The sequence below is a fragment of the Carex rostrata genome, chromosome 7, assembly GCF_964058835.1.
Source record: "Carex rostrata chromosome 7, lpCarRost1.2, whole genome shotgun sequence".
NCBI lineage: Eukaryota > Viridiplantae > Streptophyta > Magnoliopsida > Poales > Cyperaceae > Carex > Carex rostrata.
This window is the reverse complement of record NC_135924.1, coordinates 9,595,310-9,616,205: the sequence shown is the minus strand read 5'-3', so window position 1 is coordinate 9,616,205 and position 20,896 is coordinate 9,595,310. Positions and strand designations below refer to the sequence as shown.

At 32.5% G+C, this 20,896-nt stretch overlaps 2 protein-coding genes across 2 annotated transcripts; one reads left to right on the top strand and one right to left on the bottom strand.

Moving 5' to 3' along the window:
• The first annotated feature begins 8,206 nt into the window (after nt 1-8,206).
• On the top strand, nt 8,207-11,921 carry LOC144556693 (small ribosomal subunit protein uS13z/uS13y/uS13x-like). Its single transcript, XM_078305089.1, has 4 exons — nt 8,207-8,338; nt 8,411-8,571; nt 11,080-11,268; nt 11,575-11,921. Exons 1-4 carry the CDS (start codon nt 8,336-8,338, stop codon nt 11,678-11,680), a joined length of 459 nt encoding a protein of 152 aa, XP_078161215.1. The 5' UTR covers nt 8,207-8,335; the 3' UTR covers nt 11,681-11,921.
• A 1,736-nt stretch (nt 11,922-13,657) lies between these two features.
• LOC144557535 (uncharacterized) lies at nt 13,658-17,001 on the bottom strand. Its single transcript, XM_078306116.1, has 5 exons — nt 16,370-17,001; nt 15,872-16,016; nt 15,551-15,621; nt 14,547-14,750; nt 13,658-13,840 (listed from the first exon to the last, which is right to left on the bottom strand). Exons 1-5 carry the CDS (start codon nt 16,565-16,567, stop codon nt 13,820-13,822), a joined length of 639 nt encoding a protein of 212 aa, XP_078162242.1. The 5' UTR covers nt 16,568-17,001; the 3' UTR covers nt 13,658-13,819.
• Nucleotides 17,002-20,896: the final 3,895 nt, after the last annotated feature.

The following is a 20,896-nucleotide window of genomic DNA, read 5'->3' as shown; positions in this document are numbered from 1 at the left end:
CATGGTAGTGGGAAGTGGTCTTGCATGTAACTTGAAGGTCGAATAATTTGAGTAAAGCTAGGGTGTGATGTGCTCACCAAGAGAGTTTGGTAAGCACAACTCCAAAAATTTATCGGATTGACTTCAAACGTCAAATCTAAACCGTTGAAATCCATGTGCTTAATGAGTGATGCATTTGCATGCAAAATTTTGAAAGTTTTGAGTTTATTTGCTACACGGTCAAGTGGTCAAAAAAATAATAAAAATTGACTATATAAAACAACTTATAAATTAACTTAATAAAATGTTCGTTTCTTTGACCGTGTAGCAAATGAACTCGAAACTTTCAAAATTTTGCATGCACATGCATCACTCATGAAGCACATGGATTTCAACGGTTTGAATTCGACGTTTGAAGTCGATCCGATGAACTTTTGGAGTTGTGCTCACCAAACTCACTTAGTGAGCACATCACACCCTAGTTTTACTCGAATAATTTTATATGCATTCTCATGTTACATATATATATATTTTTTGTCTGTAGCTGTGCAATATGCCAATCTGAATTTCGCAAGGGTGAACCTATAATTACTCTGCCATGCAAGCATTATTTTCACAAGGAAGAATGCATTACTCCTTGGCTTAAGTTGAATAAGGTGATTTATATACACCCCGTTTAAATTTTTAATAATTTTTTATACTAGTTCTTTTTAGGTCTATAATTCATAAAAAAGATCCATAATTAAGCATAGCATGTTAAATCTTGGTTGATGATGTGTTTTTTTTATTATTATTTTGCATGCAACAGGTTTGTCCCAACTGCAAGTACGAAATTGAAGACAAATCTTAGATAATGAATAACAAAAATAGAACCCTGGAATCCTGCATGGAGTGAATAATGGAGGAGAGAATAATTAATCAGCTAATATATATAGCAGTTATAAAAGTTTATTTTTTGGGTTTTTTTTTTTGCTTTTAGTATTATTGTTGAGACGGTGGCATGTGTGCGTTATGATCTGTTTTCAGACTTCAGATCAGCACACACCTTTCAAAAACAGTTGTTGATTTGTTGCTTTTTAGTGACATGTTATTTCTGAGTTAGTTGCTTGATATTATTATTCTTAATTTTTTTTTGAGATACCTATTAATTTTAAGCAAAAAATTCAATATATATATATGAGGAGAGTTCAAATGCCTCCATTTTTTGTGCCTGCTTTTATTTTTTTAAACTTTAATAACTCAAAATTTAAAACTTAAAAGTCAAAATAAAACTATTAAATGTGATCTATGTTATTTTCTCTATGTGCTCATAAAAAATATCACATTTCAATTTTATTTTTATGTGAATTAATAAGTTCAAAAATCAACGTCTAGAAATCATCCACATTAGTGCGTTTTTTACAAGCTCTTGATGACAATCAAAATAAAATTAAATTGTCATAATTTTTTACACGTGCATAAATAAAATGATGTAGATCACATCCAACGGTTTTATTTTGATTTTTAAGTTTTAAATTTTGAATTATTAAAGTTTTTAAAAATGAAGACATGGTGGAGGTACAAAAAATGGAGGCATTTCAACCCTCCTATATATATATATATATATATATATATATTTCAAAACTTAGCGGTGACTGCTAAGGTAGCATTTAATTAAAGTTTGGTTTGCTGTTACATGCACTCACGCCCAAAAATAAAGATCAAAATTAACATAAAAAAAAAATCAAATTAAAACACTAATTATTCTGGTATTATATACAGAATGAACTTTTACCACAACATAGAAGGTTCAATACGTATTCAGATAGTTAGAATGGTTAATTTAAAATTTTAGTTATTTAATTTCCTGCTAAAATTAAACTAAATAACCTGATTAAGCCTGATGGAATAATTAATTAATACTTGTTAAAATAAAATTTTGCAAGCACTAAAATAATATAAAACATCGGTTAGAAATAAAGTTTTATCTTATAAAAACAATTTCTGTGTTCTTTCAATAAATTTTCAATACAAAAAACTTAATAAATCATAAAATGTAAACTTACAATTGATATGGACCTCTCACCATTTATTTTTTTTCAAAATTTTCCAATTTTTTGGATATAAGTTTAAAACTTTATACCACTGTATTCTTGATTAAGGAATTTTTTTAACGTGAAATCTTCTAAAGACAAGTGATCCACAAAATGGTGGGCAGAATTAGAAAATTTAGATCGGAGAACTGAAATGTAAAATACATAATGTGTAGTAGCTGAAATTAGAATCAAAATCTTCACGACCACAAAATAAAATTCTAACCACTAACCTACAAACACACAGTTTGGTATTTTTTGAGAGGAACTAAACTATATAAAAATTATTACGACAGTAAAATTCAATGAAATTTTAATATATAGGATGTCACTCGTAAAAGTAATTCATATGCTTCATCAAATGTATGCATATTTTTCATAGTAAATAAATTTGGTTTGTTTAGAAGACTATTACATTAACTCTTTTTTCTTTTTCTTTTTGTATATCTCTTATTTTTGCTTCCTTATATTCTTTATACAAGGGCAATTGGTATACTTGTTAATCAATTTTGTTTTATTAGTCCTTTTTAAACTATTTGTGAACAAGGACTGAGTTGAGTTTTAAACAACAATATTATGACCATATTTATAGCATAGATAGCTAGTTTTTTTTTTATAATACTGGTAAAGCTATAACCAAAACGGCAAATTTTGGTACTTGACCCCTCAATCTTTTTTGTCATCTTTCTTAGTTCTTTATATTTAAGAAAAAAGAAGGAAAATGAAAGCTAAAGCAATTCAGTAAAAACAAAAGAGGGAAAATAAAAGCAGCATATACTGAATTTTTGTCTTATCTACAAGAAATATGATTGCTGATGCAATTCTACGTAATACTATATTATGTCAATTCTAATTTAAATTTATGACAAAAAAATTATTAAAATAATAATAGTAATGCTTGAGCATGTCCAGTAGTCACCATACAAGTTGTTTCAATTTACAGTCGGAGATTTGAAATTTGAATATGTTGATGGTGTAATCATTGTTTAAATGCAGTTTGTCTGTTATAAATTTTTCATTAAACACGAGTTTTTCTATTTCTATTTCGATTTTGATATTTTATCATGCTTGTAAATGATGCATATTGTTGATTTTTAAAAGGGTAGATATGTACCAGTGCTGGTACCATTGCTCATTTTTTTTGTTTGCTTAGTGAATATGTTGTACTTGTGGAGAATCTGCAATGTTACTACATCAAGAAAGTACATTTCTTTTCTCTTGACACAATTTGATTTGGATCGGTAAGGCTAAAAGATGTCAAAGATGGAATTTTGTTATAAGAGAGTGCAACCGAGAGTGTTGTCAGAGCGCATCTTACGGAGACAGCTATGTGGAATAAGTTCTGTTGAACAATCTCTACTAGAGACTAGTACTGATACATACTACAGAGGCGGAATAAATGTTGTTCAAGACCGGTGCTGATACTGGTACTGAGGCGGGCAATAGGTGTTGTGTTGAAGATTTGTACTGAGGCGGAAAAAAGAAAGAGATCATGTAAATATTAGGGAGGGTTGTGACTGACAGTAAAAAGAAAATTAGCACAAAAATAGATTCATATATGGAACCTTACCAAAAAAACAAAAGAGGAGTCTCTGTTACTTCCTCTCTGTTACTTGTCAACACACAAAGGAATTTACACATATTTCTTGCCTTAATAATTCAAATCCTATTCCGATTTGGACTCAGATTCAAAATTGGCAATGGATAAGGTTAAATCCAAATCCTATTCCGAATCGGACTAGATTTCAAAATTTGATAAGGTTAGAAAAATGTAGCGCACAAAAGTTAGAAATCTAGTGCCCCTTTCAAAATTGGCAATGGATAAGCTTAATCAAACGTTCTTAAATTCTTGGATTTAATATTTATTCCCATGCCTACCAAATTCATAATCAATTATGCATTTACTGCCTTAGCGAGCCATAAATACCAAATGTTGCTTGTTACTTGAATGATTTAATTCAGAGCGTTCTCTCTTCTCATTTTTTTTAGACGAGTACGTAAAGGAGTTATAAGAAAGAAAAACATCAACAAGAAAGAGGTGCTTAAATCTCTTACCCCTTAATTTGTTCACTATTATACTTTTTTTATCATTAATTGTAGCAATCTGTTTGAGGAAATATGATTTCTATTAAAATAATTTTGATATTCTAATTTTATATTTTAGCAGAGTCATGGATGGTTCATCTTCTCTTTTGGGATCTCTTTTTGGGTACGTGTGGAACACAGTTTCTGACGCTGTTGATCATGCCATTGCCAAACTAGAACAAGAGAAGGTCAGGTTATTGTTCTATTAATTTGGTTTACAAATTGAAGTTAACTTTTATGGTGATCTTGAGTGCACTCAGAGGCGGAGGCACATACTGTAAATGGGGGCCGGGTCAATTGACACCTATTTATTTTCAAATTTTTTCTGTTTATTAGTAATTTTTTATATATTTTAGCATAAAATGCTATAGAACTATCAAATTAATCCTCATTCACGGCATAAAAATTTTATTTGCTTGACGTCCATTCATGTTTGATCCCTATAGTCTGAATGCCTGACTCCGCCCCTGAGTGCACTGATGTTTGAAGATCATATATGCTCTATGATGTCTACTAAGTATAAACCGTCCAATTTATTCATGCATGCACTGATGTCTACTAAGTATAAACTTTACATAGGAAGTAATAACAAACACCGAAGGAATTATATTTTGTTACTTTTTTTTCATTTTGTCTCAGACTAGGTTTTCATTATGTTCAAAATAGTTTGTGTGTGTTTGTGTGTGTACAGTCAAATTAAACTACAATATGCTTAATAATTTTAAAAAATGCTACTCTAGGATGAAGTAATAGCAAGGCAGTTGCAAGAGGAGGAGGATTCATATATGGACTCAATTCTTGATGGAAGTAGCCACCACTTCAACAGACCTACTGGTACTTGTTTTTCTTTTTAAAGTTTGAATTCCATGCATGTTTGCTGCATCTAAGAATTTATGTTGCTCATCATTGCATCTAAGAATTTATTTTATTTTATTTCATGCTTTAACTAGTTATTTTACTTTGACTTGGTATAATGTTGTTTTTAAGTTTTCTTTAATTTGGTACAACAATGATCATTAGACAGAAAAATACAGTCATTATATCGAGTAAAACTAGGGTGTTCTTAAGTTCACCAAGTCTCTTGGTGAACTTAAGTCTAAAACCTATCGAATCAGCTTCAAACGATAAATCTGAACCATTGAAACCCGTCTACCTTACGAGTGATGCATCTACATGTAAAAAAATTTAATTTTAAAATTAATTTTGCATAGAGTCAAATGGTCAAACAAGTTCAAAAAATGAATGCATTAAAATTAATTTATTAACTTTCTAATTTTGACCGCTTGACTTTATAATAAATTAATTCAAATATTTAATATTTTCACATGTAGATGCATCACTCATAAGGTAGGCGAGTTTCAACGGCTCAGATTCTTCATTTGAAACCGATTTGATTGATTTTAAACTTGAGTTCACCAAGAGACTTGGTGAACTTAAGAACACCCTAGTTCTACTCCATTATATCTATATTATGAAATTTTGCTTTGCTAATATATGGAATTTTACAATGATCACTAGAAAGAATTAAGTACAATAACGTAAATTTTGGTGTCATTTGCCAAAATACCGTTTAAACATGACGTAAAACATAATGGGCAGAAATAATATTAAAAAAACAATAAAACTAGGTGATGCCTAACTCAAAAGTTTTTTTAAATATTAGTACAAAATAATGTATTAAAACGGTACTACAAAGCAAATAAAAGACTGGTGAACAAGTGCAGAACTGCAGAAGCAACCTCCCCTTATTTTCTCTCTTATTTTAGAAGAATTATTTTATTTTTTTTAATTTTATTTTTTAAATGTAGAGGTAATTCCTGTCCAAACTGGACCATTGTCTAGAAGATCCCCAAATTGGAATTCATCATATGAGGTAACTCGATTTATTATATAGATTTTGTACTGAGTTTTTGAGATTTTCATATTTCCTGTGAACTAATAAAATTGTTTCCTCTTTGATGTGCAGGAAAATGAAACTGATGAGTTCCATACAGATCATGAGACTAATGGAGTATGTTGGGCAAAGTTCATAATTTTGCTTAATTTCAAATTTCTTAATTCTTTGTTAAAATAAATTACTATCAGCAGTCATTTGATCTTCAATTAATGCATACTTTTTAACCTGTTAGTTTAATTACATATTTGGGTTATTTTACAAGCAGCTTAGTGGGCATGACCATGAGCATGGTTCTGACAACATGAATTATGAGGTAAATAGAGTTAAATGATATTGTTTTACCTTAATGAATGTAAATTTGAAATATAATTAATATTTAACTTGTATTAATTTTCTTGAAAAATAATGATATTTTGTGTTCAACAATTAACATAGGAACTGCAAGAATTAGCTGAAGATATAGGCAGTGAGAACAAAGGTCTATCTGATCAAAAAATTGCCTCCTTACGCAAGTCAAAATATAAAAACTCAAAGAAGCAATCAGATAAGTATGTTTTAATGGATTTTGTTTCTTCCCTTTTATATATATATATTGCAACCGAAATTTTTTTTTTTATTTTTTTAATTAAAGTGGGGCATAGAAAACCCATCAATTTCCTCATTGAAACCATAAAATTGTCTAGATAATAGCAAACAACTGGTACCACACCAGTAACTCATGGTAGTGGGAACAAGTGCACAACTGTAAAGTTTGAGTTGCATAGGTACATGCAAGTGGTCTTGCATGTAACTTGAAGGTCGAATAATTTTATATACATACTCATGCATGTTACATATAATTTTTGTCTGTAGCTGTGCGATATGCCAATCTGCAATCCACAAGGGTGAAAAAATAATTATTCTGCCATGCAAACATTTTTTTCACAAGGAATGCATTACTCCTTGGCTTAAGATAAATAAGGTGCTGTATATATACCTCAATTAATTTCATAAAAAGATCCTTCATTAAGCATAACATGTGTATATCTTGGTTGATGATGTGTTTTTTATTATTTTGCATGTAACAGGTTTGTCCGAATTGCAAATATGAAATTAAAGACAATTAGATAATGAATAGCAAAAATATAACTCTGGAGTGACATCGGATAATAGAAGAGAGAATAATTAATCAGCTAATATATAGCAGTTTTTCAAGTTTAGTTTCTGGATTTTATTTTCTTGTAGTACTATTAATCGTGGTGATGTTGTTTCTAAGTTTAGCATTCTAATTGATCTGTATTCTTAATTGTTGTTGTGATACTTATAAATTTAAAGGAAAAAAATTTCAAAATAAAAGACTAATTATGTGGGGATTATATACAGAATGAACTTTAAAATTTAAGTTATTTTGCTGCAACCAACATCATCCACGAAAGACTACAAAAAATGAAAAACACTGTCCAACAAAACTGTTTGCGCAACTAGACCTCAGATATTCTAACACACAGTGCATCATTACAAAATTCAAGCATATCAAAATAATGCAAACCCGAGAGTTGGTTATCGCTTCTTGGAGACACCAACAGTCTTACCCCTGTGGCCAGTGGTCTTGGTGTGCTGTCTGCGCACACGCAAGCCCCAGTAGTGACGCAGCCCACGGTGATTACTGCATTGCAAAACAATATTGATGTTATAAACTCCTACTTAAATTAATTAAATCTAATTATCCTTCGCGCTGAATGTCCCCCTCAGATACTTCATCACATGATTTGAAGCATCATCATATATTTCGAAACAGAATGATTAATCTCTAAAACTGAATGTCCCCCTCAGATACTTATTAATTTAAAGATCAGAATAATGGAAAATTCGAATTTTATAAAGAACCTTTTAATTAATATATTTGCCTCAATTATCACAACACTATCTTACGAATTTACATATGATCAAAGCAAAACATCACAGTTTGACTTAACAATTCTTTCGTAAAAATAATAAATAAAGTTTTATTGGGTTATATTCCTTTTGTTTTGAGATTATAGGCTTAGGATGGGCTGGGCCTCTCAGCTCGTATTATAACGCAGCACTCCTTTCTTTCGCGAAACACTCCTGCACGACTCCAACGCAAAAACCCTACCGGGCTGGGCCTCTCAACTCGTATTATAACGCAGCACTCGGCGAAAACCCTACGTCTCTTTTTTTTTCTTTTTTCTTTTTTTTTTAAGGAAAAGCCCTTAGGCGGAAACCCTACGTCTCGCAGCACTCCTTTCTTTCGCGAAACTCTCCTGCACGACTCCAACGCAAAAACCTACCGGCGGCCACCATGGTTGGTTCTACGCCTTTTAGCCCTAAGTTATTCGTATCTGGTTTTTATTATTTGTATTTACATTTTTTGCAGTCTTTGATCGCGAACGAAGATTTCCAGCACATTCTCCGTCTTCTCAACACTAACGTCGATGGCAAGCAGAAGATCATGTTTGCCTTGACCAGCATCAAGGGTGTCGGTCGTAGATTCGCCAACATCGTCTGCAAGAAAGCTGATATCGACATGAACAAGAGGTACTTGTAGTTCATTGTATCATTTAGTGTAGTTATTTTTCTCTGGATTTCGTTTCGTTTTCGGTTTGCTGTTTGTGCAACGATCCTCATATCCAATAGAGATAATCCACAAACAAAAAACAACATCTATTAAAATCGAAGGTAACAGATACAATATCGCTAGCCCAGCTAAACGATCCAGTTCTAAAGAAATTTCAGAAAGAGTTTTGTTCAAAGATAAAATTGGATCCACAATCCACTTCACCTTATATAGGCAATCTAAACAGCAAAAGAAACATACAATTTCATTGGGTAAATTATCCTAATTATCCTTCAATTGACATGTCAGGTAAGTGCTGCTTACATGTCCTAACAAACAAACAAAAGGATTTACAATGCTCTCTATTCCGCCAGCCAACTCCCTCTCCAGTTACTTAAAACCTGGGCCCGCTTATCATTGTATCCTTCCACTAACGTCTCTGTTGCTACTTTAATTCTCTGGTACCCAGCTGCAGTGGTTAAAACGCTCAACTCCGTTACTATCTGATCCCATTTCCTTCCATATTCTTCACTTGTTCCAACGGTTAGTCCCGAATAGAATTCAAGCTGTTGCATTCATTCCCCCTTAAAACAATTCTCAACCTCAAGAATTACAAATTTATAATGGTTTTGTGCAATTCGAGAGCTCCTCTGTTCACTGAGGCAATCAATTTGAGGTGTAAAAACTCGTAACCCATGAATTGACCACTCGCTACTAGCTGATTTTACCGATCCAGAAATTCTTCTAATTTGCTGACTTCTCATGTCCAATACCGCCACTGACTTCAATCTATCTTGTATATTTCACACGTCTTGTAAAATTTGAAGCAGTTCTTTGTGTTTTGTACCAATTTGAGAAATGTGTCATGATTTCTCATCTCATTACTCTTCATTTGACCTTCATTCAAGACAAAATCATCAAACTTTTTGTTTCTCTGCATTACCCTTGTTCCTTCTTTTGTTTCTGGGATAGTAGAGATGGTGCTTTAACTATGTTGGTTTTCTTTGCTAGTCTTTGGTCACGCTTCAAAGTTTTGATGACATCACTTTGTTGCCACCACCATCTCTGAAAAAATTCCAGTTGCAATTGAAGCTCTATCAACCTTACTTGATTCTGAATCCCTTCAATGTGAAACCCGTGAGCTAGGCTGGCCTCAATGCCCTTCTTCCTCTCTTTCTCCACATCTACTATGCCTCGACAATTTCTTACTTTAACCCTTACATCTGGCACAATACCACCTTTAGATACGGCTTTTACTTTATTTACCAGTAGAAGCCAAGGACAATAAGGACTGTCAAGTGTATGACATTTATGCCCTTCCGTTGCATCACTAGTAACATTGAGGCTTGTCAATCTGATTGTGTATATCACACTAGTTTGGTACAGATCTAAACAGAATCTACAGTTCTATATCCATTCTAGAATTGAGTCTGGATTTCTCACCACTTTGAACTTATCGAGAGTTGCTACAGTAACATTTTTTCTGAGATTTAGGATCGTTGCTGCTGTTTTGCCTCCAGTATCCCTTGTGTTCTGAATATACAGGCCCTGCTTGTCATCTTTAATGAGTTCCTGCACGACCCAGTTCTTTTCAAACTTGTGGGTCCCAGCTGTAGTGACTACTGGAATTGAACGGCTCTGCCCCGTGCTCCTGAACCAAATGCCCATAAATCTTTCTTTAATTGTTCTAACAGTCAACCCCAAATAGTATTTAAGCTGTTGCAGTTTGGAAGCTGGAGGTTTGGGCCGTGGGCAGATCTGGGTTAGTTTAATTTTCTGGTGTGGCTTGTAGTAAATTAACGCTCTCATTCTTTCATTGATCAGATTATAATCTGATTGGGCAATTAGTTGAAATTTGAATATTTTTCTGAATCTGGCCTTGTGGTTGTTCCCAACTGTTATGGTTAAGATTGATTTTAATTTCTTTTTCCTGAAATTTATATAATTGGTTCCTAGTAGAGTTATTAGATAAGTTGCTTGTTAAATACATGCATGTCTGACAATTGTTTTAGTGAACTTTTAGATGGTTATTCGAACAAATAGGAATCTGTTAACATTATGATATAGTTATCCGGTAACAATTAGAAAGCTTCCGTGTATAATTAGTAAAACTGGAATCATTGCTGGGAAATTCATTTTTTTTCTTATTATAAACTATAATTTGCATCATTATGAGTTATCAGTCAGGTTGGATGGAAACAGTAATAATTCCTCCTCTTTGAATTTACTGGACATCTCTTTTAACCAAATGAGGTTTGTTATAATCTTGTCTTAATTAATGTTAGGGGTGCCAGAGGATGAAATACCTTTTGCTGAGTGCTTAATTATTAACTTATCCGGTTTTTAATCCTTGTACAAATTATCTGTGAGCACCGTGTAATTTATGTAGTACTGAATGCTGGTTAATTCAAAGCAACATAAGTTTCATACATTATTATTTTTGCAATTGATTGATGATGTTTTCTTAATCTTATTTTCACAAATTGCAGAGCTGGGGAGTTGAAGGCTGACGAGATGGAGCGCCTCATGACAGTGGTGGCAAACCCACGTGCTTTCAAGGTCCCTGACTGGTTCCTGAACAGGCAGAAGGATTACAAGGATGGTCGTTTCTCCCAGGTTGTCTCCAACAACCTTGACATGAAGCTCAGGGACGATCTTGAGCGCCTCAAGAAGATCAGGTTAAAATGTCTTCACAGCCATAGTTAAATCATTCCCTTATTTTTAAGATCAGGTTAATAACTTCATCAGATGGAGTTTGAAGTCTTTCACTGAAAAGTTTAATCATTCAGAAGCAGCGGAGGTTGACCACATAAGTCAATTTGGATTGTAACTTTTGTTCTAGAGATTAATCATTATATTTTGAAATATATGATGATGCTTCAAATCATGTGATGAAGTATTTGAGGGGGACATTCAGCGCGAAGGAAATTAGATTTAATAATTCAAGTAGGAGTTTATAATGTCAATATTGTTTTGCAATGCAGGAATCACCGTGGGCTGCGTCACTACTGGGGCCTGCGTGTGCGCGGACAGCACACCAAGACCACTGGCCGCAGGGGTAAGACTGTTGGTGTCTCCAAGAAGCGATAAGCTATTGTATAATGATGTTGCTTGTGTTTTAGAATATATCTGAGGTCTAATTATGCAAACAGTTTTGTTGGATAGTGTTTTTTTCGTGTTTTGTTGTTGGAGTTTGTTGTTTGTTCAAGTATTTAGGAGTCTTGTTCGAGTCATTGATGCTGAATGTTTTGTTGCTTTCTAAGTTCGGTTTCTAAATCAAATCACATCATATGTATCGAATAAACAATTATTTATATATTTTCAATGGTTATTCACCAGAAACATATAAAACAAACAATGTGGAAACATTTTTTGAAAATAAAGATGAGATATTGTTTTTCAACTTTAAATATTAATTTGGTAACAAATATACGACTATATGAAAGTATTATCTTAATCACTAGGTTAATGATTTTTTTTTTATTCTGACTTTCAATAGCTCCTGTGAAAATTTAACGCAAGGAACGCACCCATAGATTTGTTCTAAATTTTTATCTATCATGGCAATCTGTTTATGGTTCTGTTTTGTTTCAAAAACATGAATGATAAAGAATTGATGACCTGTTAACTTAGTTTGCTCGATGTTTCAATTAATTTTTAAAGTTAGTTTCATTGATTTACTAATTTTTTTACAGAGCTAATTCAAGAAAGAGATATATTTCTCCAATTGGAACTACTTCGTTAACCTTATATTATTTTGCTAAATCGAAACAGAGATTTCTCATGAGATTGTGCTCGCGAGTTATGCGCCGAGCTGAAGGCTCAGCCTACAATTAAGCAAAACCCAGTAACCAATACTCGTCACATGTAATATCGTGACCAAACGCTAACTACTAGAAAAAACAGGAATACAAAAAATGGCTTCTGCATCTACATTGACGACGTCAATTGCCTAGCTTTAAAAAAAAAAAAAATCATTAACCTCCGACATCTCTCTTTCTTTGCAGATGTGTCTTTGTCGAAATTTATGATTGTCGAAAAAACATTAACAGGAATACAAAAACGCTAACCATCACCATTTATGATAGACCTATGATTCTATCTTTCTAATAGGTAATTCTTCAAAATTAAAACAAAACCTTAAATGGACATAAACAACAAAAGTTGAAACATAAAACACCGAAAGCAAAAAAAAAAGTTGCTCTTCAACTGGCTGGAGATGAAAGAACAAGGTGCCAAATGGTGGATGTGCACTCAACCACCAGACCGCCCATCTCAAATATTCATGGTTTCTCTTCCTTGCTTCCCTCTATATTCTCTCTTTTTTCCTCTTCCTTGTTTTCCTCTATATTCTTTCTTTTTGGTTAGCAATGGAGATGTGAATGTTGTTATAATTGGACAGGCAAGCAAGCAAGCTTTATTATGCTGCTAATGGAGCTGCTTGTAGTAGAAAAAAAAAATGTTGGCCCCATGTATTATATGACCAGTACGGCCTGCTAGTCACCTAAAAGGCATAAAATAATGCATCTGACAGCTCCCATTCATTATTTTTTTAGCAAGATGTCTTCAGAGTTTTCACCAAAGTAACGTTACTGTGAACAACCACGTAATAGATTAACAACAAATAAGATGCACATACATTTATTACTTAGCGTTGCTCATTCATAATGAAGGTAAGGTGATTTGTACAATCCAGTCTTAATCAGTTAAATAGTTGATCGCAGCCATGCATGGGCCCACCGCCCACTGCAGACTAAACCTAATTTAGTTCAATATCAACAAGAAAAGCTGAGACCAAATAAACTGTCATAGGCACCTTTTAATCAACTCATTACGGCAAATTATTTCAAAACACTGACTAATGATGCAAAAAGAAAAGCCAACATTGCTGCTTGCAACATACAACTAACTGAATTCTGAACAAAATAAGGGAAGCGGAAAAGGAAATTGAATAAAGAAAAGATCTACTAAATAGCTGTACTCATTCTCTATTCTTTGTTTAATACAATCTAGCTCTCTGCTTGGGGGGAGGAAAAACAAAACCAGAAACCAAACAAGAACGGTGCTCCAAATGATGGGCAGTTACAAAAAACCCTTTCACTCTTGCCAAGGATAAATTATATAAAAAAGGAGCTTTCCTAAACATTCGGGAGATCAATCCAGCAAAACATACATTACAAAATAACTCTTAACCATTCTACTTAAAAATATATATATATTAACCATTGCTCATTTTCTTCGAGCTTCCTCCTGCAAAGTTAAGAGGTTAGTTGAGCAGGGTTTTAGCTAAACAAGGAGGCTTGCAAAACAAAACAATATAAGGAAAGATATTTGATACCAAGCATCGTCATCATTAACAGGACAAAGCACACAACAAAGAGTCCAGCTATCACACCATTGCCAAAAACTTCAGAAATCATGCACCCATACATTAATCACCTCCAGGACCATTTCCACCCATTCAGACCACACTAATTCAAAGGAAAAAATAGTGTCCAGAACTCTTCGAACAGGGTACCATACGAAAGTTTGCTTCATTCTCAATCAGCTTGGATTTAGATTAGGCAAAACCTTACTGAACCTGAAAAAACAACCCGACCCAAAACCAAAAAGCCTACCCCATGCAACATACAAAATAATGCTAATACACTAACCTAAGCCTACTTGATTTGAAGTGGAGAAACACAAATTTTCTGAACCCGAATTACCCAAAACCTGAACCCGTCCCAACAAGGCACAAAACTAAGTTTACTCAAAACGAAATTTACTTGTTAAGAGGAGAAAGAGTTCACCATACTCGAACCTAACCCAAGATTCGTACCAATCCCAAATCCATCAAGAACTCATCACAAAGACCTCAACCCCAAACCTGACCCAACCTTACTGAAGCAAAATACAATCAGAAATCTTTGAGTCAACTTCAGAATACCTAAAGATTGATAGTCAAAAACTGCACCTGCATTTGTTTGGCAATTGAAGGAAGCCACATCTCCCCTCTGATTTTCTTCAGCTCTGCCACCCTTTCATCCTCCCTCTTAGCCTTTTCCTTGGCAGCAGCTTCTTTTGCCTTATATCTGGCTAGAGATTTCTCATATGCTTCCTTTGCCAATGCAATTACTTGGGTCCCATCAACAGTTACCGAGCTGATTTGGCGCTTGAACTGAAATCAGGCATTGGACTGGTAAGAAACTTAGTCTGAGCTTGCAAGGTAACTGAATATGCTGGGATAGTAGCAAAACCTCCCAGATACATTTCCCAGTAAACTGCTTTTGTACGTTTTGGGTTAGGAATTACTGTAAAAGGCATACTGAATCCTCAAAAGAATAAAATAGAAAAAGTTAATCGACCCATACCAAGACTGGCATTGTTATTCATGATCATGTAGCTAAGAATGTATTATAACTTCATTTACATTTTCCATATATAAACTAATACCATCTCCTACTCATTTCCAAGAAAGAGTAATCGGGAAAAAAAAAACAGCTAAATGAGTTTGCTAAATTAAATGTTAAAAATTGGTTTTCTCCACATCGTTTTTTCCTATACTCATCAAGCGAGAAGTACACCTATATATGTTCCTATATATGTTGTTGTTCACAACAATATTTATCCACACATGGGGGTATTATTTTTCAGTAATAAAGGCCCGCACATGCTTGGCATGTACATCAACTAGTACCTATAAAGGACCCTATGTGCTAGTACAAGTGCAATGCTCCTCAGCATTTTTGAACAATTTATACCAACGTGGCAACTTTATTTGGAAGTTTAATTTTTATATATTTCTCCGTTCAGCAATTTGTAAAACAAGAAAAGTCATGAGAACAAACCCCCCAAAAGAAGAACTCTTTTGTCCCTACCAGTACTAAGTCCACGGAAACAAATCTAAAAATTTTATTTGGTTGCATTTTTTATTACACAAACTACCAATCTAAAAAAAAATTCCTCTTTTGTCCCTACCTTCTTTGACTTCTCGTCGGTCTCCTCTCCAGGTAGAATTCTCGGTCTCTTATTTTGCTTGATCTTTAAATCTGGTCAAAATGCATCAAACTTGAATCCATCTTATGTCAGAGAATGGTATGTTGCAATTTAGAGATGTGCCATCGGAAATAAAAGGAACAGAAACAGATTGAAGATTCCTTTACTCAATTTATGTGCCAAGTTCTTGTTTGAGGTTTCCTAAATTTAAATAATTATTATATGTATTAGTTTTTGGATGAAGAAGAGTGCACAATTGCACCATTTATTGAATTTAAGGTAAATTAATTCAAAATAGCTAACCTTCCTTCAAAGTTATTCCTGGAGGAGCACTACTGAACAATCTGATTACACCTCCATCCAATGAAGAATCCTGATTGACATGCGGGTCTGACATCCTGACGACCTCGAGATTCTTTCTTAAGTGCTCATCTAGAAGCTTCTGTGCCTAATAGTTATACAAATGTTACAATCTCAGTACAAGAATTGATAGAAACATACAAAAACTAACACTCCTTGGCTGAGACATTTTTTTTTGACAAAAGTGGGTATCCTCCACCTGTTTCATATTGAAACAATAACAGTTCATAAAAAGGCAATGGAATAAGGATTCCATTGTGCAAAATAACCTAAACAACCTTGGCTCAGACATTACAATGCGATTTTTTACCGAGGTCATAAACCCTAAACCCTGGACAAAAGGCACAGAACTCTGAAGCCAAATTCCAAGCAAGTTCCTTGCCAAAAGCAACACGAGTAAGATATATTATGAAAAGTGGAAGACAGGTAGCACTATTTTACCTTGACCTGATACAGTTTAAGGCCCGACTTTTGCGACACCTCCTCCCCGGTATGCGCATCGCGTGATTCCCGCGTAGCGGTGATGTTGGATTGAGGAAGCCCGAAACCAACGGATGCGATGGAGTCGATGGCGGCACGCCACTCAGTGTCACCGTCCTCGTCGCTGCTACTGCTATGTGCCGGACTGCCGCCGCCCATTACATTCGCCTCAATTCTTTCTGTACTTCACGTATTAGAGGTAGGAAAATCCTTTTACCCAGCCGATTAAGTAAATTTACTGATTCGAAATTATATTAAACGGTAGACAAATTTCATTCTATGAGATACTAAGTACCAATCTGGATATTTTTTGTGTGACAGGAAATAAACAAATAATTATTTACTGTACCACATTACATATATGGTGATTCATCATGGTACAAAATTCAAGGTTTACAGACTATCCCTCATGGCTCATGACTCCCTCTTTTGATATACCCTTTAAAAACCTTAAAATTATGTAATTTAGATAAGGAACTTTTGCCTATTTTCCCTCTAAACATAATAACATACTTACCCTTCTAAATTTGCAAAAATGAAAAAGAAACCGTAACTTTTCTTCACTATGTCAATCTGTCAAACACCTTATGAGCATCAAAAATTAAAGAATTAAACACCTTATGAGCATCAAAAAAAGAAAGTTATAAGTCCCTATGCTTATTCCTTTTGCATAAAAACAAATAATTACCAATATATTAGTATCTTAAGATACTAATATATTGGTAATTATTTACAGTTTCTTCTTAAGATACTAAACACCTATATAAAACCAGTTTCTTCTTAAGATACTAAATTCCTATATAAAACATGATATAGAATTCTTTCAATTTTTTGCATAAAAACAAATAATTTCAAGTTTTGAGGGGCAAATTGCTTCTCCACAGCCAAAGAGAACATTGACTTCAATAGAATGATATTACCACAGTCAAAGAGAACTTTGATACTGATTTTTTTGTTTCCATTTGAAATCTTTCTAACTAAAAAAACCAACAATTTCAACTTTTGAGGGGCAAATTGCTTCAATTGACAACTCTAAACCCTGTACCATATATCCCAATTCCTAAACCCTAAACCCTCTATCATAAGACCTAAATCAATGATTTTTTTAGCAACATTACCAAAGAAAAAAAATCTAAAGCAACGAAAAAGTAAAATAAATCAGTTTATGGCAAACCCTATATCACAGAAGAGACGCGGACTCGGCAGTTGATCTCAATCGGACGGAGCAGAGGTAGAGTTGATCCAATTTGGGAGAGGAGAAGAGAATCGCATATGAATGAGAGAGAGATGGCGGAAGAGAGGAAAGGCGAAGGGAAGAGAGATGGCGGAAGAGAGGAGGCGGACCGCTGAAGAGGCGAATTTGAGAACTTTAGAGAGAAGTGAAGGTTCAGAGAATATTAGCAAACAGATCTGACCGTCGGATGGAAATGAGACAGATCTAACCATTAGTTATGGATCATACGAAGGAGAGACAGGAGGGTACTGTAGAGCTACAGTAACCGGCTCCATCCAAGGTTAGATTATATTATATAAAAGATTAATAAGAGTTATTTTATAATATAATTATTAAATATAAACTTATATATAATAATTATATTTGTAATTTAATTTTATGATATATTATTATTATTATTAAAGGAGGAATCAACTTCCAACTTAGTTACAACCAGTGTTGTGAAAAGACGGTTGTTTATGTCGATTAATTGACTGATCAGTCGTTGGCGGCAACCAAATCATTACGGATTTTTTCAATTAATCAGCTGATTATTCTCAGTTATTGTTATTCCTGATTAATTGCTTAGAGGTACTATATCCGTCCGACGAGCGCATACATTTATTTACAACACTGGTTACATCTTATAATATGATTTTAAAGTCCGAACAGTCGATTCAAATCATTCAACGTGATCTATGTGTTTGGATCACATAAGAATAGAGCTATTCTTGGGTTAGCTCCACTATTCTCAAATCTTGGCGATCCAAACACAAATTTGCAAATTGGATTAGCTCAAGAATAGCTCTATTCTACTAATCCAAAGAAATGGTGGATTAGCAAGAATAGCTCTAGTGGGGTTAGTGATATTAATAAAATATTTGATTCCTCTCAATTAAAGTATGTTTAAATATTAAATTAGTAATAAATAAAATATAATATTAGATTAGTATTAAATAAAATATTTGTGTAAATATTAAATGTAATATAATATCAATTTAAAATGTAGATTATTATTAAATAAATATAATATTAAATTAGATTAATATTAAATAAAATGTTAGATTAAATATTATATCGTAGTCATTTAAATAATAAATATAATATAATATTAGTTTAAATATTATATTAATATTAAATAAATATAATACCATATTAGATTAGTATTAAATAAAATATTAGATTAAATATAATACAATATTAGTTTAAATATTAAATGTAATACAATATTAGTTTAAATGTTAAATGTAATATAATACTAGTTTAAATATTAAATATAATATAATATTAATTTAAATATTAGATTAGTATTAAATAACTATAATATCAAATTAGATTAATATTAAATAAAATATTAATTTAAATATTATATTAGTATTAAATAAATATAATATAATATTTTTTTGAATATTATATCAATATAATATAATATTTTTTTAATATTAAATGTAATATAATATTACTTTAAATATTAGATTGGTATTAAACTAAATATTAAATTAAATATTAAATTAAAAATAAAATAATATTAGTTTAAATTTTTATATTAGTATTAAATTTAATATTAAATTAAATATTAATTTAAATATTAATTTAAATATTAGATTGAAGTATTATTGAAAATTATGATGCTTTATATATATTTAACAAGTCATTATAAATATAAAAGTCAGTTGAAAAGATAAAAATAAATAAATCATTATTATATTCCTTCTTTCCATTGCTATTCTAAACATACAATCCAAACAACATTTCTACTAATTCGGAATAGTCAAATCTAGTGCTATTCTCGAATCCCTTGGTTTAGCACTATTCTCAACTACTAACCCAAAAATCGCTATTCTTGCACTAATCCTTGCACGATCCAAACGTATGTATAGGGTACGTTTGGATGACACAGAAATAGCTGTTATTCCTAGCGAGCTATTATCACTATTTCACGTTTGGGTGAAAACAAAACCTATTCTCAACACAAGGAATAGCTCGGGTTATCTACTATTCCGCTATTCCTATGAAATGTTGGGTTAGTGGCTATTCCGAATTCGGGGTTAGCGAGCTATTCTGTACAGTGTCAATCAAATACTTCTCGTTGATCCCAAAAAATTTAAATTGATGATAGAATATCCTATTTTATTTTTTAAATTGATGATAAGATACCAAATTTTAATTAAAGCATCTTTTCTGAATTGATGAAGCAAGTTATCTGTTTTAGATTTGTGAACGAACATTTCTGGAAAATCTTATTAAGATATTATCTCTTCTTAAAAAAAGATATTACTCTTTAAATAAATACAATCCTGCATCTTTTTCAGATTCAGAAAAATCAATAAAATCTGGAAAATCACAAGAATCTACGCAATCTGAAAAATTACAAGAATCAAAAGAATCTTCCTTCCTTCTCTCTTTTCCTGTCCTAATTTTCCAAATCAACCAAACGCCATCATTGTAGACCAAAATAATCTTAGTTCAGTTAGTATAGTCATGCCATAATCATACAACCGAGAATCATGAACTAAAAGATATTTCACCTATTGAATCCAAAACTTAGGAACTTTTTGAATGGGAAACCCGAATGGATGTTGGTTCTTACTTTTTTTTTTACTCTTTTCCAAAAAATAAAAAAGTAGCATGTTATATCATGGTTAATGTTGTGTTTTATGGGCTTGTAATATGTTTTCTCAATGTTCAAATACAAAATTCAAGAGAAATAAAGAAGGAATAACAAGAATATAAATTTAGAGCAAGATAGAGTATTATGAGATCTAACAATAAAGAAGTTTGGTTGATAAAAAGAGGGTCCAGCCCTCATTTATATTAACCGCGATTGGTTACATTTGTTGGGTTTTCAAGTGAAATTTTTAATTGTACCAACAGTCTGATCTTGTTTAAGATTTGTGCATTCTTTAATATTCTTGTGTGTCAATTTCAATTTTTATGCACACGGATCTTAAAGCAGATAATATGGTCTTTAAATCTATCGAACCCAAAAATAGATCCGATGTCCATCAAACCTACTCCGCTCTAATCTCCACGGTTTAAGCAAACTCCAGCTCATCCTTGCTTGTTCCAATTTTTTTTTTTTTTTTTTTTGAAAAAAAGGCCCAAGTCTGTTTCATTACCATGAAACATTCAGTCTTACAAACAAACTAAAAGCAAAAATAGTAGCAAAAGAGGTCAACATACAAGCACAATGCAAAAAAACAGCAAGCAGTTCAATGTATATAAGTTGTTATATTCCGAAATTTTAAAACATGATTAATTATGCTAATTTAAAA